At 42.7% G+C, this 17,496-nt stretch overlaps 1 protein-coding gene across 1 annotated transcript; it reads right to left on the reverse strand.

Moving 5' to 3' along the window:
• Positions 1-576: 576 nt before the first annotated feature.
• Positions 577-17,489, reverse strand: lcp1 (lymphocyte cytosolic protein 1 (L-plastin)). Its single transcript, XM_061692922.1, has 15 exons — positions 17,388-17,489; positions 13,537-13,612; positions 13,310-13,458; positions 13,119-13,242; positions 11,713-11,845; positions 8,130-8,377; positions 6,701-6,843; positions 6,481-6,576; positions 5,258-5,453; positions 5,103-5,181; positions 4,511-4,625; positions 3,456-3,589; positions 3,264-3,387; positions 2,158-2,282; positions 577-840 (listed from the first exon to the last, which is right to left on the reverse strand). The coding sequence occupies exons 2-15, from the start codon at positions 13,601-13,603 to the stop codon at positions 708-710; spliced, it is 1,866 nt and encodes a 621-aa protein (XP_061548906.1). The 5' UTR covers positions 13,604-13,612; positions 17,388-17,489; the 3' UTR covers positions 577-707.
• Between the last annotated feature and the right edge of the window lie 7 nt (positions 17,490-17,496).

Here is a 17,496-nt window from a genome sequence, read left to right on the forward strand (position 1 = left end):
TCTGGGAAACAGTCAAATGTCTACATCTCTGTAGGTAAACAAATGTTGTCGCTGTGATCTCTTATAAAGTTAGAGCAAATTATCGTGAAATCTCAGAGGGGTGCCCAAGCTTTTGCATACCACTGTATCGTTCCAGGGAATTATATCACAAGTGGGGTGAGGTGTGCAGCACTGAACATAACTGATTGCAATCTTAAAGTTCCAGGAACTACAAGTACTGAGAACTTTTCTGGAACCACAGGTGAAAATGTGACTTAAGTTCAAGGAACTAAACGATCCTGGAACTTTATGTGGAAATTAGTGTGGGTGAGAGAGCATTTGTAAGTGTGTGGGGGGAGCATTGTGAATGTGTGAGAGCGTGTTTGTCTTGAGACCGAGTTTGTGTGTAAACAACTGTTGGCGAGAGCGATCGTATCTCTGTGCGTAAGCGTTTGTTAGTGCATCTGAGTTTTTGTCTGAGAGAGCATTGCGTGTAAGTGAGAGCGTCTTTGTATGCGCTTGTGTGAGTTTTGATGTGAGAGCGTGCGTGTTGCATTGTGTGTACGTGTGCGCGCACAAATGAGATGCCTCCATGTGTGCAGTAGTGAATGATCACTTTTATTTAATTAGGTTAAAAAAAAAGTTCTTATTCTTTGGTCCTCTCAACTTGTTTTTGGACTTGTATGACATCATCAGTCATCGTCTGTTTTGTTAGCGTGGGGAATGAGTCAGGCCCGCTTCATGGCACGCGCCATCAGACAGGCGAACACGGTCATCACCATCTTGGGTTTGACCTCCACCAAGTCCTCGGGCAGCGCGTACACCCGAGCGCCAATCTTCCTCGCCGTGGAAATGGCGTACCTGCCAATCACATCGTCATCGTTAGCAGCATCAATGTTGGGAAATGTAGTACTATTTTAATTGCTTTCTCATAGTAATAGAACTAAATACATTTGATTACACTTGAACATTTTGAATGAATGCACCAACAGGCCCCTTGTTTTTTTTTCCCTTGGAAAAATAGTGGATTAAAACCATCAATCGTTATTTTGGAATTCACCAATATTTGTGCTTTGCACAAAATAAACTGATAAAAAGTAAATCCATAATTTAAAAAAAAAAAAAACGTTTCTTACATTGTGTCTACAGCATGTGGAAAACCATAATACATGTTGACCTAATGACAAATGTGGACAATTTAGACTCACTTTCTAGCCAACCTAGGTAAGTGAATGTTCCATTAAAAAGTCTGAAATGATAAAGATGAAACTGTTAAAAAGCCAAAGTTCTATGTTCCAAATTTTAACTATTGATTCTAAACCTGGTCTAACATCAGACAAACTAATAGATTGCAGCACAAGGTGACGCTTCGAGGTCATAATAGAAAAACCTCATGTTTGAGACTACGGCAGAAAGGCACTAGAGAGCCAATCACAAGCGTTGGCTTTCGAAGGATGAAGTGGTGTGGGGAAAACTGAGCTTTTGAGGAAAATGTGATCTTTTGATCTGAAACCCAAATGTCTTCCAATATACACCAAAACAAAGGAACTGACCTTGCCGTTCCAAAACTTTTGGAGGCGACTGCATGTACTAATAACACACAATAGCAATAATAATAATAATGCACTTAAATTGCACTTTTCTATTTTTCAATGGTTTCACAGTCTACAACAGTCCTCTGTGGAAAACCATAACTACAATGTGGCCCGCAATAAAAATGAGCTTGACACCCCTGGGATTGTGTTTAGCCCCGCCAGCAAGCAAACGCAGCTCGTAGCTGATGCGGACGCTGAGCAAGTTAGCTTAGCATGTAGGTGACTAGGTGGGCGCGCTGTCTTTTGTTGTTTTGTTTGTTTTTTTACCAGCTGATTGATTTGCGTGACCTGTCCACCAGTCCAGGCGATATGAAAAAAGCTAGCGAATAAAATGTCCTTCACATTTTTCTTGGGGCGTATTTTGTGTTGGGTGAAAGTCACCCCACGGGTGTGGCAGAAATGTGTTTTTTAGCCACATAACAACGTGTCTCAATAGTAAAATTCCTTTTTCGTCTGCACCCCCCACTGAGACTTTGTCCTGACCCTGGCTAATAGGGTTTTCTAGTTTGGAAACCTGTCTGGTATGCTTTTCCACATGTAATCATGAGCCAATGTGGATGAAAGCTCAACGTGTCAGCCTTACTTGGCGTTGTTGAGCTTTTCCTCTTGGGTCAGGTCGCCCGTCTTGAGCAGGTCGTATCGAACCGATCCGGGCTGGATGGAGTCAATCAGGTCCAGAACCGGCATGCTGCTGCTGATGGAGCCGTCCTACGCAAAGCCAAGTAACACTCTTACAACTCCATCGGAATCGGAACCAGCAAAAAATTACTATCGATTTTGTACACAAAAATACAACAGTTGGTCACCAAAAGTTGTATTTTGGCAAAAATAAATAAATAAACGATTGCCTTTGCCTCAAAACACGACGCATAGTCATAAAAACTACAGTATATATAGGGCCACAAATGTATATTTGTGCACAAAATGTAATGGTTGAGGTCAAAAAGTCATTTTCACGCAATTGCTACCATAAATGGCCACAAAAGTGTAATGTATTAATCCACCCAAAATGTTATGCTTGATCACAAAAGTTGTATTCTGGCCAAAGAACACAATATATTGCCCCCCAAAATACTGTTACAAAAATTGTTTGGCCTGGAAAGCGGTACGTTCCCACGTAAATGCAATATTTTGCCATGAAAACACTATATGCTCACAAAAAGTCTTGACAACATCATTTCTGACCTCAAAAATTCCAACGTCTTGGAAAAGTCTTTAAACTATTTCATGTGATATTTCTCATTCTTGTTATGTTTTGTCACAAGTGCATTATTTGTGCAAAAATGCAATAGTTGACCACAAAAAGGCAGAAAAAAAACTATAATTTGTCCCACAAAATAATATATATTGTCGCAAGGATGTATTTGGCCTTGGAAAGTGGTCGTTTTCCACGTAAATGCAATACTTGGCAAAAGACTATTTGTTTACAAAAAGCCTGTATTGGGCTATGTAAATATTGTTTGGTAACTTTTAGATAGACACTTTTCTATGTAACATATATATGTATCCATTAAAAACTATTTGTTTGCAAAAGGCAACAATAAAAATGTTAGGTTTTGCCACTAAAGCACTCTTTTTTTGAGGAAAAGGCTTTTCAGTATTCCGATAGAATTGCGCTCAAAAGGGTTCTTTTCCCATATAACTGGAACATTTAGATATTTTGTTCACAAAAAGTCTACATTGGGCTACCTTAAAACTGGAGATGGATGACGGTTTCCCGGCTTGCGCGAGCGTTTGATTGGTCCACGCCACGATGGTGTCGTCATTGACTTTCTGTCCGTCACCAAGCTCCTCCAGGATGTTCAGCGTGTACCTAAAGGAAGACAAAAGGTCAACGTAGTGCTAGAGTGCGCCTGCGGGCGGCGCAGCGGCGGTGCTAACCTCCGCATGAGCTGCCAGAGCAGCGCCAGGGTGAGGGTCCGATTCCCAGCGTGCAGGTCCTGGCCAGCGATGCCCACCAGGGAGAACTTGGCCTCCTTCTTGCCCAGCTCCACCGCATAGTTGCAGTTCTCCAGCTGTAGGCGGTAGCAAAAGCGCTGCTTAGTCATTGCTTATTTTTGACGCTTAGCTACTTCCACATTTCTTGACCGATTCAAATCGTTCCGACTTCAACATATTCCAAAAATTAATGTGAGGGAATGTATTATTCTTCGCATTCCAAAAATTGCCACATTTTTCACCCCAAATTTCGTAATTTCACCATTCATACACAATTTCTCCAGGAAAAAGGATGGTCTAGTTTTGGACCAGTTCTAAGGCTCACTGCGCGATGCGGTCGAAATCGATTGGACCGGACCATCTAAAGAAAAAATGACAGTTGGCGACTCACCCCTGCACATCAAGTGAGTGGATATATGGACACCCTAAACAGAAAGGCCTGAATAGCCATTTGATGCTGCAGAAACAGTATTATTTTACTTTATCACATTTACTAAACCATACAAATATAGCGAGATATAGATAGAGTAATAGTTAAGGAAGAAGCGGGTAGCTAACGAGAGTGGACGTGGGCGAGAATAAAAGTGAGTGTGTGGATATCGAGCGTGATACGTACCGCTCGCTGATACGTACCGCTCACGTACGTTTTGGCCACAAGCTTCACTAATTCATCTACAGGAACATTATCAATTAGAAATATAACTTTGTTGTAAAACAGAATGTACGTAATGTATACTGTATTTGTATAGCTCGCCGGCAGCGCGGTGGCCGTTCTGCGACTCGCCGGAAATGCACCTCGAGCATGAGTGAAAGCTTACGTGCATTTTGATGTCTGTAATCTGTTACATTGCGATGGCGTGCGTCAACGAATCAAAAGCCACAAAACCGTAAAAATAGTTGCCGAACACCGCACGCAAGCGCGACAGTTCAGTCGAGTTCAGCCACATCGCTCGGTGTGCGTGAGGCATTAGTGAGTGAGTTGGTGAGTTCGTAGTCACCTTCTTCATGTTGCTGCCCAGTTTGGGGTATGGTGGCTTGTTGACTCGCTCCCAGTCCACGGGCACCTTGATCTTCTCGTACAGCTGGAAGATGACCAGGGCGTCCTCCATGTCACTTGAGCGCACAAATCAGGGATAGGGTTTCAAAGTAGGGTTTAAAGCCAGGGTTTGCATTTTAAAGTAGTAGTTCAAGGCAGGCTATCAAACAATGGTTAGGGTTTCACGTTAAGGTTTTACGACACGATTTAGGGTTTCCAGACAGGTTCACGGTTTCTTTCAGGGTTTCAAAACAGATTGGGGTTTCATGATAGGGTCTCAAGCCATAATTAGGCGTTTGAACCTTAGTAAGCATTTCAAAACAAATTGGAGTTTCAACATAGGTTTCTAGCAATGGTTAGGGTTCCGATTAGGGTTTCAGGTTGCGATTTGGAATCAGAAATATGGCTTCAAGACAGTTAAGGGTTAGCGATGTCATCTTATTATGCTTGCCGATTTCATCTTAATATGTTTAACTATGTTATTTTATTCTACCTAACAATGACATCTTGTGCTTAACGATGTAATTTTGTTATACTTAACGATGTCATCTTACGCATAGAGATGATTGACACGAGGGTTGACTCCCAAAGAGTTGATCCAGTTCCTGAAGGTCCGTTCTTCTCTGGTTTCGCCTAAAGACGGCAAACAAAGTCATTAAGATCTTCAGGAGGGTTACAATGAAGTCAGTACCGTCTTCGGGGTCCTCACCTTCAATGGAGCTCCAGTCTATGTCCTGGTTTTCAGGTTTCTTGAGGGCAGGGTATTTATTGAAGAGGTTTGCCACGAAGGCCAGGTTGAGTTTGGGGTTCCCGCGGACCACGTCGGTCGCCGTGACAAACTGACGACAGCCCAGCTTCTCTGCCTGCTCCAGCATCAGCTCTGCGCGCCGTACCTCGTTTTGCTCCTGGAACACACGCACCTTTAGGGAGGGGTTTCGACACTGGGCTAAGGTTTCATGGTAGGGCCCCAAGACTGGGGTTGGGTTTCAAAGTAGGGTTTCAAGACTGGGTTAGGGTTTCAAAGTAGGCTTTAAAGACTGGGTTTGGGTTTCAAAGTAGGGTTTTAAGAATGGGCTAGGGTTTCAAAGTAGGTTTTGAAGACTGGGTTTGGGTTTCAAAGAAGGTTTTGAAGACTGGGTTTGGGTTTCAAAGTAGGGTTTGAAGACTGGGTTTGGGTTTCAAAGTAAGGTTTTAAGACTGGGTTTGGGTTTCAAAGTAGGGTTTGAAGGCTGGATTAGAGTTTCAAAGTAGGGTTTTAAGACTGGGTTAGGGTTTCAAAGTAGGTTTTGAAGACTGGGTTTGGCTTTCAAAGTAGGGTTAGAAGACTGGGTTAGAGTTCAAAGTAAGGTTTTAATACTGGGTTTGGGTTTCAAAGTAGTTTTTTAAGCCAGGGTTTGCATTTCAAAGTAGGGTTTCAAGACAAGATGGGGTTTCAAACTAGCAGTAGTGTTTTGAGTCAGAATAAGGGGTTGAAAATAGGTTTCAAGACAGTTATTACATACCACAGCATTAGAGGTAGGGTTTAAAGACTGGTTTAGGGATTCATGGTAGGGTTTGAAGCCAAGGTTAGAGGGTTGCAGACTGGGTTAGGGTTTCAAGACTGAATTAGAGTTTGATGGTAGGATTTGAAACCAAGGTTAGGGTTTCAAGGTAGGATGTGAAGACTGGGTCAGGATGTCAAGGTAGGCTTTGAAGACTGGGTTAGGGTTTTAAAGTAGGGTTGCAAGACTGTTTTAGGTTCAAACTAGGGTTCAAACACCGTTATTGTTTCTAAGTAGGGTTTCAAGAGAGGTTAGGGGTGCAAGTTTAGGGTTTCAAGCAAATTTTAGGGTTCCAAATTGGGCTTTGAGCTAAGAGTTTCCAATCCAAAATTAGCGTTTCCAAATTGGGTTCGATTGAAGCGAGCTTTAGGGTTTGAAGACGTCTCCTCACTGTGAGTCCTGACACATCGATGGCGATCGGTGGGATCCCTTCATCATCCCCTTTGGGTGAGACCTGACTCAGCAGCTTGTAGTATGCACGCGAGTCCTGAACACCACAAACAGGAAACACAACACGTAACGCACGTCAACACGCTTAGCAAACATCCACCCTCCGATCCATCTATCCACATCTCTCAATGCATTTCTTCCATTCATCATCCATGTTGTACCTTGATATCTGAGCTGAAGTTGTTGATGTGGGGGGCGTTGGCCTCCGTCAGGTGAAAGTTGGCCCAGCGAAGCAGCAGCTCCTCAGGTGACAACTTCATCAAATCCTCCAGACTCTCACCATCTCTCAGCAGAGCAATCAGAGCTACAGCAGCCACAAAAACAAACAAAACATCAGGACAATCCACAGTCCATCATCCTATGAACAGGCTGCACCTTCAACCAGTCCTTCTTCATCATACTAATGTGCCGCACCTTCCATCGGTCCTACATAAGGCTAAACTACACTAAGCCCGTGTCGTTAATCAGTCCCACATAATGCTAAGCTACCCTAACGCCTAGATCAGACTACAGGATTTTAGCCCTGACATTGGCCCGATTTGCTATCACGGTCGATTTGCCAGATCGTACCCGACATATTTCGTCGGAAACGACACAACTTCGTGTAGTGTGACATAATCCATGACCAACGATTTGGCCCTAAAATAGCCCTACGACACCAAAATGAAACGTTTAGCATATTTGATTTTTTTTTTTTAATATCTTACGTCTAGTGTGACATTGCAACGACAACGCTCCGACAGTGCACCTTGATGTTGACCAATAGGATTGCGTATTGTGACCGGCGTGTTGCTTCCCGTGCTTGCCGTTGTCAACATATTTGGCTGTCAAAATGTATTCACACGCACAAGCCAATGTTTACCAAAGCTTTAGAGCATGATTTGACAAAACGCCGGCATGTTTATGAACAAACGTTAGTGCTAGCACTAGCTTTTGTTGCCTACTTGTGAGCCGTATCGTATTAAAAGTATGGGAACGTACCTCAAGCAATCCTTGAATGGACAGCCCAAAATGTCCTCCACTGAGCACCAGGTGACACCGCACGTTTTCCCCCTCTTTTTGTTCTTGTTTTCTCAAGATTGCCGCGGCGATCCATTGTTTGACAACAACTTGTTGTCGCCATTGTAACGGCTTAGTGAAAGGTGACAAGTTTTTTTTTCTGTTTACACCTCCCTGGTAGTGTTTTATTCAACAAGATAAAGCCCAGTGGTCATAAAAGACAGTAATAAATGTCGAAGTAGTGTTGCCACTGTCTGATCGAGATACGGCAAGATTTTATGGTAGTAGTCTGACATAGAACAGTTGTGGAGACCAAATTTGTCTTGCAGTCTGATGCAGGCATAACAGGTAGCACCTTCAAGTCAGTCCTTCTCCATCTTGTTAAGCTAAACTAACAAGCCACACCTTCAACCAGTCCTTCTTTATCTTGCTAAATGAGCTAATGGGATACAATTATGATGAGTCCATGATCCTTAGCTAAGCTAACGAGCCGTGCCTTTAGTCAGTCTATCATGATGCTAAGCTACATTACCGGACTGCACCTTCGATCAGTCCTTCATCGTCATGCTAAGCTACGTTACCGGGCTGCACCTTCGTTCCTGCTGAGCTCAATGTCTGCGAACAGTCCGATCTTGATGATCTGCCAGAGCAGACCGAGGACCAGGTGCTGCCGGCCCTCTTTCAGGTCCTCGGCTCCAATGTTGACCACGTGGCAGCCGATGGCCGAGGCCGAGTTGAGGGCCAGGTTGAGATTCTCCTGGATGGTGAATGGGGTCAGCTTCTTCTTGTTGATGGTCCTCTCGTCGATGGTGTCATCCACGGACAGGTTGATCATCTTACTGACGAAAATACAGGGTTTCAAATTAGGCCTTTGGCACACGGTTAGGGGTTCTGGACAAGGTTAGGGGTTTTAAGCCTGTGTTAGGGGTTTAAACTAGGGTTATGGTTTTAATTTGGGTTTCAAGCCAGGGTTCTGGTTTCCAATTAGGGTTTGAAGCAAGGGTTGGTGTTTCAAAAAAAAGTTTCAAAAAAAAAAGCGTTACATCACTTTATGTCCAAAAACGCTGGCTGATGTTCACCAATATCTAAGAGATTCCTATTTATGTCCATGTACTTCTTCTTTTCCTTTCGGCTTGCCCCTTTATGGGTCGCCACAAGATCTTCATTTCCGCCACCTCCATCTCTGCTTCCTGTTGTCTCTTCAGTGCCACTGTCTCTAATCCGTACATCACCACTGTCTTACAAATGTTGCCCTTTATCCTAGCAGAGACTCTTCTGTCACATAACACTCCTGACACCTTCCTCCACCCGTTCCAACCTGCTTGTACCCATTTCTTCACTTCCTGACCACACTCACCATTGCTCTGGACAGTTGACCCCAAGTATTTAAAGTCCTCCACCCTTACGATCTCTTCTTCCTGTAGCCTCACTCTTCCCCCACCACCCCTCTCATTCATGCACATAGTATTGTAAAAGTTAATTTTCTAGGCAAACTAGTTTAAAGTTCAGTTCACCGTTCCAAAAATTAACTAGTCTGTCTTACTTCGGCTAATCTTCATTCCTCTGCTTTCCAGTGCATGCCTCCATCTTTCTAACTGTTCCTCCACCTGCTCCCTGCTTTCACTCCAGATCACAATGTCATCTGCAAACATCACGGTGCACGGGGATTCCAGTCTCACCTCATCTGTCAGCCTATCCATCAACACTGCAAACAGGAAGGGGCTCAGGGCTGATCCCTGGTGCAGTCCCACGTCCACCTTAAATTCTTCTGTCACACCTACAGCACACCTCACCACGGTTCTGCCGGCCTCGTACATGTCCTGTATTATTCTAACATATTTCTCTGCCACTCCACACTTCCACATGCAGTACCGCAGTTCCTCTCTGGGTACTGTCATACGCATTCTCTAGATCTACAAAGACACAATGTAGCTCCTTCTTGACCTTTTCTGTACTTTTCTATCAAGATCCTCAAGGCAAATAACGCATCTGTGGTACTCTTTCTAGGCATGAAACCATACTGTTGCTCGCAAATACTCACTTCTGTCCTGAGTCTAGCCTCCACTACTCTTTCCCATAACTTCATTGTGTGCCTCATCAACTTTATTCCTCTATAGTTCCCACACCTCACCCTTGTTCTTAAAAATGGGCACAAGCACACCTTTCCTCCATTCCTCAGGCATCTTCTCACGCGCTAGAATTCTATTGAACAAGCTGGTCAAAAACTCCACAGCCACCTCTCCTAGATGCTTCCATACCTCCACAGGAATGTCATCAGGACCAACTGCCTTTCTATTTTTCATCCTCTTTAATGCCTTTCTAACTTCCCCCTTACTAATCATTGCCACTTCTTGGTCCACCACACTTGCCTCTTCTACTCTCCCTTCTCTCTCATTTTCCTCATTTATCAACTCCTCAAAGTATTCTTTCCATCTATCGCGCACACTACTGGCACCAGTCAACGTATTTCCTCTGCACAGTGCCACTTTAAAATATAATACTACCACTTTATGGTATACTGTAGTATTTTCCTTTGTCCGCTATGCAGTGTCTCCAGTTGTTTGTTTGTTTGTTTTTTTTCCCCCCCAAAATGTTGTCATTTTCAAGGTGGAGTGCCACCTGACATCCATAATATATAAAATAAGACTAATTACTGCCATTTTATAGTATAGTCCACACCTTCTCCCACACCGGCTATTGAGTGAATTTGGTCCCCGCTTCCACCCTCTACATCACATCAAGACATGGGGGGCGGGGGTGGGACTGTATCGATTTTGGAGATGAAAATGGGGCTCCAAAAATTATTATTATTGGAAAACTTTCAGTGCCAGTTTCATTTTCTTGAACAGAAAATACATACAGACAACTTGGTGAAATATGGACCATGATGATCACGTCAGTCCTTTAAGTCGTAACTTGCTTATTTCTCAAGAGATTAAGTGTGAGGTTAGTGGTTAGGGGATGTGCGCAACCGTCTGAAGTGCAATGTGCCGGCATCTTTGTTCATTTGGTTTTCTTGCTAGCCATACACACGGAACGTGCGGACGACTTTGCCCTTACTAGCTTAGCATCAGGGGCTTGGCATACAGTTTAAAAGAAGAGTGTCGTGTCTACCTATTCATATTTATGGGTCTATTGCTGTCATAGATATGAACAATACGTAGAAATGACACGCACCTGTGGTGACGCCAAGTTAGTGGGGATGATGTGTCAGTGCATGGTTGTATACGGTTGCTCACAACGCCTTACAATCAGAAGACGGGAACTGGGAATAACCTTTCAAAGTTACGAATATTTTTTTGGGCACTTTTTTCCAAATGTTCTGAATGAATAGCACATGCCTTGACGTTGACAGAAAATGTGAACAAGATGAAAATCGGTTGAGCAACGAGCACGCTTATTTTTATTTTCAATGTCCATGCATTGCCTTTGATGGCAATGTTGCCCCCACCAACGTGGCCACCACGTAGGCAAATTGGGGCCAGCATCTACAGCACCCTGCTTTATCTATTAAGCATTCTGTTCACGTATTGCTGTTAGCACTCTGAAATCACTCCGCCAATGTCTCCTAGTCTAACGCCATAGACGCCGCTCCCGAGTTGAACATTTGTCTCTCTTTTTATTTTTGGTTGAGCATTTTTCAACTCTGGTGTAGTGGGACACTCGCCTGACTTTGGTGCGGGCAGCATGGGTTCAGTTCCCGCCCGCTCAGTGACGGCGTGAATGTGAGTGCGAATGGTCGTCCGTGTCTATGTGTGCCCTGCGGCTGACTGGCGACCAGTTCAGTGTGTAGTCCGCCTTTCGCCCGAAGTCAGCTGGGATAGGCTCCAGCGCACCGCGACCCTAAGCAGGATAAGCGGTGTTGAAAATGGATGGATGGATTTTTCAACTCGAGGTGTAGCACCAGAATCAGAATCAGAATCAAATGAACAGCTTGAGTATCGCTATGCAAATTGCAGTGTGAAAAGAGCTTTACGAATGGACGCGCACACACGCTGTGTGTCTTGTCCTCTGTCAAACCCCTGACTCACAGAACCCCTGGAGAGCGATCAAACCCAGGTTAAGAACCACTGTTCTAGTTTTTCAAGTTAGAGTATCAAACTCGGGTTAGGGTTTCAAATGATGGTTGATTTAAAAAAAAAAAAAAAATCATAGCTACAGGTTTTTCAAGTACCAGAGAAGAATGCCGTCTCCAACGGCCTTGAAGAGCTCGTCAGTGTCTGGATCGGCAGGCAGGATGTGTTTGCAGTCCGGGTCCTTCTCCAGAGCTTTGTTGATCCAGTTCACAAATGCCACCTTCTCCTCCTCTGTGGACACAAAAACCACCATCAACATCGACTGGTCCCCCAAAATATTGGGCGAAAAATTCTTCAATCTTATCTCCTTTAAGAGTTTGGTCTGCTGAGATGTTTTGTCATCAAAGACTTCAATCAGTAACTATTTCAGTCCTTAAGGACTTACAGTAGTTCCCCAAAACTCTTTCATCTTCAGTACCTAATGAGTTGAGACCCCTTAGTTGTTAGTCGCACAAAATATCAGTCCACAAATTCTTCAGTCTTTAAGGAGTCCAGTGCTCATGACCTCATTCCGTTCCTAAAGACTTTAGGCCCTAGATTTCACACTGGGGACTTTAGTTCCCACAAATTTTCCATCCATCCATTCACTTGTCATTCTATTCATCAATTCATCATTCCATCAATCTTACAATCTATTGATGGATAATGTTTCCTTCCATTAATCATTCCATCTGTCCTTACATCCATCCATACAGCCAGCCATCCATCCTTGCTTCCATGCAAAATCCATTCATCCATACGTCCTTCCATTCATGCATTTATCCATCCACCATCCATCCATCTATCATTGTATTTAAAGAGTCCAGTCCAAATTGCATCATTACAATCACAAAATAATAAGGTGCCATCCAGGATGACATCCAGACTCTGAACCTAGGCAGAGGGGAAAACAAAGGAATCATCTGTAGCAGTGGTTCTCAAACCGGGGTCCGGAGGGAGCAGAGTCATAGGATCATTTTCATATACCATCTACAGTATGAACCATTGGTGAAGGACGACTTCAAATCTCCTCTTTTATCTAGAACTGCTTCAAACAACAAAGAGTATGTATGAATGAAGACGAAATGATTGTATTGTTTTCTTTTTTGTGACAGTGGGCCTTGAAAAAGACATTTAAGTCCTCGGTATACTTATACATATTGAGGCGTGACAATAACGCATACCATATCATTTGATCAATAATGGTGAAGACATTGACATTTGACTAATGATATTTTTGGATATAAAACAAAAATGTGTACTTCAACAGGCCAACAACATTTGCTCTCTTAGTAAGGATTGCCTTAATTATGAATGCTTAAACTTTTAAATCATCACTAATAACCTTTTGAAAATAGGACTTTAAGTGTGGCTGTTTCAGCATGGAAAATATTTACCTATATAAAACCAAGGCAGCATCATGAAATTGATCAATTTTAATTATTGTTTATTTTGTCTGTTATTGATCAAATTATATGAAAATGACCCGGTAGCACTTTTCTACCTGCTGGCTTATTGTTCTTACCAGAGTACGAGTGCTGCGTTCCAGCCTGCTCTGAGGTTCCGGCCACGTTTCTGATGCCCTCCTTCTTGTTGATGGCCTTCCGGAAGGTCTTGGCCACCTCGGTGCTCTTCAGACTGTGAACGATCTGAGAAGGAATACAAAAAATGTGGCGGTGGACGATGGAGAGCATGGTGCTGTTTTGGTGGACTGACCTGCGTGAACTGCTGGAAGGTGAGCTGCTCGCTGGTCTTGGTCAGCTCCTCGACTATCTCTCGGACCCTAAAACCTGGCAGAGCCAGGTTGGCGGTCCGAAAGAGCTCATTGAGTTCTCCTTTGCTGATGAAGCCGTTGCCGTCGATGTCTGCCAGAAAACAAAAGGGGCAGTCAGACTCGACTGACGGGGGGAAACGAACAGCGGCGGCGGCGGCGGCGTTCTCACCGATCTTAGCGAAGGCCTCTTTCAGGTCCTCCAGCTCCTCTGGGGGGATGCTTGCCGTGGCGTCCATGTCGGAGTGCTGGAAGAGAAATGTAGGATGAAACGAAAAAGGTGAAATGAAAGCATGACAGCCAACCCGAGAAGAGGAAGTGTGGACACCCGATATTTCGTGCCGTGATGCAAACGCTTCTCCTCGCTTCTGTCAACTTCCTGCTTCGCACCCCACACTTCCTGTTGCCAGTCAAGTGTTTCAGACACCGTGGTGCGCACACTATGATCCAAAAGATAAGTATAATCCTAATGCCAATCAAACATGACGACCATGTGCACTCCTAAATGACAGAGGAATTAGAATTTGTCTATTTCTGCGGAAAAAAGACAAAAAAGGAATCTTTACCAGAACAAATACATATTTTGTCATCATGGAAAGTCCTAATCTCACGAGTAGAGCTGCAGCTATCAAATGTTTTTAGAATTGAGTATTCTACCCATAATCCCATCCATTAATCAAGTAATCGGACAAAAAGTATTTTGCATTATTAAACAATGGCATTTATGTGAAGGTGTTATTTTTGTCCACTTGATGTCGTAATCCTCACGTTATACTGCAGTATTTGCGACTTCAAAACCGTATGTGAGACTACGGAAGGGCCTGGTGAGTTACGTGAGTGTCAGGGAATGAGAGTGTAGAGTTGGTTTAGCGGTGAACTGGCTAACCTGTCAGTCATTCTGCTTGTTGAGTGACTCTGCTTGAGTTGTGGCCGTTATGTGTTTGTTTTCATACCGTTTATTCAGTAAAGCGATTGAAAGTCCACCAGCAGGAATGTCTATCCTCGCATTACAATTCTAACTAGCGATAGTAGCCTATCTTAAATTTGCTAACATCGACGTCATCTTGTGTCGGCGATCGTAGACGTACTGTTGTGGTAAACATTGCACTTTATCGTCCTTGTTAATAGTGAAAGGATCCCAAACGTTGATATTGTCTGTCTTTTGCACATGCTTTCCTCCAGGTTTGCTGCCATCATGCCAATTTATTTCTCAACAAAGTGGTACAGATGACAACAGTAACATTTTGGTACGTGTAGAAAAATGACTCCTGTGAAGCTTTGAGGCCAAAATTTTGCTATAACTTTTTTTTTGTAATCAGATTTTTCGACTTACTTGAGTAATCATTACAAACTCTATTTTTACGAGGATAAAATATTGTCCAAGATAAAGTCATAATATTATGACAAAGTCAAAGTTTAATGAGGGAAGAACGCGAACTACAAAAATATGACTTTAGTCTCGTAACATTAGACGTTCTATTCTGAAAAGGCCAACCTTAATTCTCAAAAAAAAAAAAAAAAAAAAAGGACTCTACAGAAAATTTATTTTGTGCTTGTAAAAAATAGGACTTCATTCCTGTAATAAAATAAATTGCTGTCCATGCAGGAATGCCAAATTTACATGATGGTACGTCAATCATATCCAAGCTTTTAATTGGCCCAAAGCTAAGGTAGGGAGGAGTAAATGCTTTATTATGATTCATTATGTGTACTCAGGTATGCATTTTTTTTTCTTCAAAATTATATGAAGCTCCTGCACACCCCCGCCAATAAATAAGAGGGGCGTGCAAGGTGGGGGGGACTCAAACCACAGTTTCCTCTGGGAGTTATTTAATTTTGGCTTGGACCCCTTATTTCAAGTTTCATTTGCACACCCATGACAATAACATATGGTATATATTCTTTTGTTGAGATTTTAAGCAAAGATGCAAAGAAAATAGGATGATGAAAAACACTGCTATTCATAAAGCCCCAATGAATAAAGATCTGTTTCAGATACAAATCAAGAAAATTGCAAATTAGTCGACTTTCTGCTCCATGTCAAGGTCTAATGTGTGAAACATATCACCCTAATGATCCAAATGAAGTAAAAACTCCTTTAAAGATTGTCAGCTTGCTATATAGGATGCTCTTGTTTTGTTTCGGAAGGCAAAGACGGGATCGGGCTGCTTCTCAGTGCAGGAGCAGATCTATTCATGTCCACCCTAAAATCCTGAAAAAACCTAAACTATCCGCCTTATCACCCTCATCAGAAAGCTATGATGCAACAGTTGTTGTTGTTTTTTTAAATAACTATAATGTAGACAATATATGGGTAATTTTCATATAATTTGATCAATAATTGTCACGACAATTGTAAACAATATATATAATTTTGCAATTTTTTTATGCCGCCTTGGTTTTAGCAATGTTAATGTCTCCGATGCTGAAACAGCCATGCTTTAAGTCGTACTTTCAAAAAGTTGTTGGTTTAAAATTTTGGGCATTCAGAGTAAGGGGAATCCGTATTGACAGCAAATCGTGGTGACACATTGAAATACACTAAGGATGAAAGTGCATAAAGGTAAAAACATCAAAATCACTTGTCTTACAATCATAATAATGGTAAAGATATAATGTCGTTCTGACACTTTCACAAATTCAAACATATTCATTCATATCTGAGAATTAACACCATCTATTTTGCTCTCTGCTATTGTGTGAATGTAAAACGGCTTCCTCATCCTGGCACTTCGGCCTGGTGAATTGCAACAACATAAAGAGGGCTTGGATTGCATTCACGGTAAAGACAGCTTGAGTGGTAAAGAGGGACCGTCTGTAAAAGAACCCAAAAAAAGGAACTTTGAAGGCACTGAGATGCATTTGTGTTAGTTTTTATGGAAAAGGAATATTCAGCAATAGGAGAAAAATCCGACAGTATATGTAATAAAACTAGGTAAAGACATTTTGCCATTAAAAGTTTGAAAAATATTAATTGAGAATATTTGTTGTCCCTTAGAAACAATTATGACCTGTCGATGGATAACAACTGCCAATAATTCAAATGCTCTATCAGTCAAATTAATTGACTTTCAAAAGGAAATTCAGTGGGCCATGTCTTTACCGTTATGACCCCCCACATAATTTCTTGATAGTTGGTTTTAGCATGTTTAATATATCAAAAGAACGTCAAAGTGGCTCTTGCGCGTCATCACGGTTGAAAAAAAGCACGCCACGTGATCGCGATGTAACGCCCACCCCACCACCCCCCACCGGACGAAACCTCAAACTTCCGTTTCTGCTCTGCTGCTGGCTGGCTTCTTCCTCATGACAGATTTCAACCCTTTACACTGGAACGTTTGAGAAGATACGTGATCTGTGATCCGTACCAAAGAATGTTCGTCCAGTTTATTAAGAATTCAATCCGAGTTGAGCTTTTACACAAGAGTCAGGGTTTGAAATTCGGGCTTCAAGCTAGGGTTAGAGGGGCAGGGTTTAGAATTTGGGTAACAAGCCAGCGTACAGGTTTCAAATTAGGGTTGCAGACAAGGGTCATGATTTCAAATTACGGTTTTAAAACAGCAGTTTCAAGCCACGGCAATGGTTTCAAACTAGGTTTTCAAATTAAGGTTTCAAGATGAGGTTTGAGTTTTAAAGTAAGGTTTCAAATAAGGGTCAGCATTTAAAATTAGGGTTTCAAGCAAGAGTGAGGGTCTCAAAGTAGGGTTTTAAACAAGGATTAGGCCTTCTTATTAGGGTTACAAGCCAAGTTAAGGGTTGACATCAGGATTGCAGATGAGTATTGTGATTTCAAATTAGGGTTTCAAGCCAGATTCGGGGTTTTAAAGCACAGTTACACAGTTAGGCAGGATTAAGGTTTTAAAAAGGAGTTAGGGTCTCAAGTTAAGGTTTCAAATTAGGAACAGGGTTAGGGTTTGAGATTACGGTCTCAAGTGAGGGTTAGGGTTCCTAAGCAATCCATTTGGCAATGGTGTCGCGGTGCGTTCAGGGACGCCCGTGTTAAAGTGATGTAGAGTAATTCACCTGAGCGTTGAGGCGACGAGGACGAGCTGAAGATGGCGACGAGAGCGACCGGTCTGCTGCTGCGTGCTCGAGAGTGTGCGACCGCTCATCAAGGAAGGAAGTGACAACT

The sequence above is a fragment of the Phycodurus eques genome, chromosome 12 (genome assembly GCF_024500275.1).
Source record: "Phycodurus eques isolate BA_2022a chromosome 12, UOR_Pequ_1.1, whole genome shotgun sequence".
NCBI lineage: Eukaryota > Metazoa > Chordata > Actinopteri > Syngnathiformes > Syngnathidae > Phycodurus > Phycodurus eques.

Excerpts from the sequence above, each read along its gene's own strand:
- lcp1 (XM_061692922.1), bottom strand. The coding sequence starts at position 13,603 with ATGGACGCCACGGCAAGCATCCCCCCAGAGGAGCTGGAGGACCTGAAA. Across the intron at positions 13,459-13,536 it reads AGAGGCCTTCGCTAAGATCG|ACATCGACGGCAACGGCTTC; the intron begins GTGAGAACGCCG and ends GTTTTCTGGCAG. Across the intron at positions 5,182-5,257 it reads AGACTGGAGCTCCATTGAAG|GCGAAACCAGAGAAGAACGG; the intron begins GTGAGGACCCCG and ends TGCCGTCTTTAG.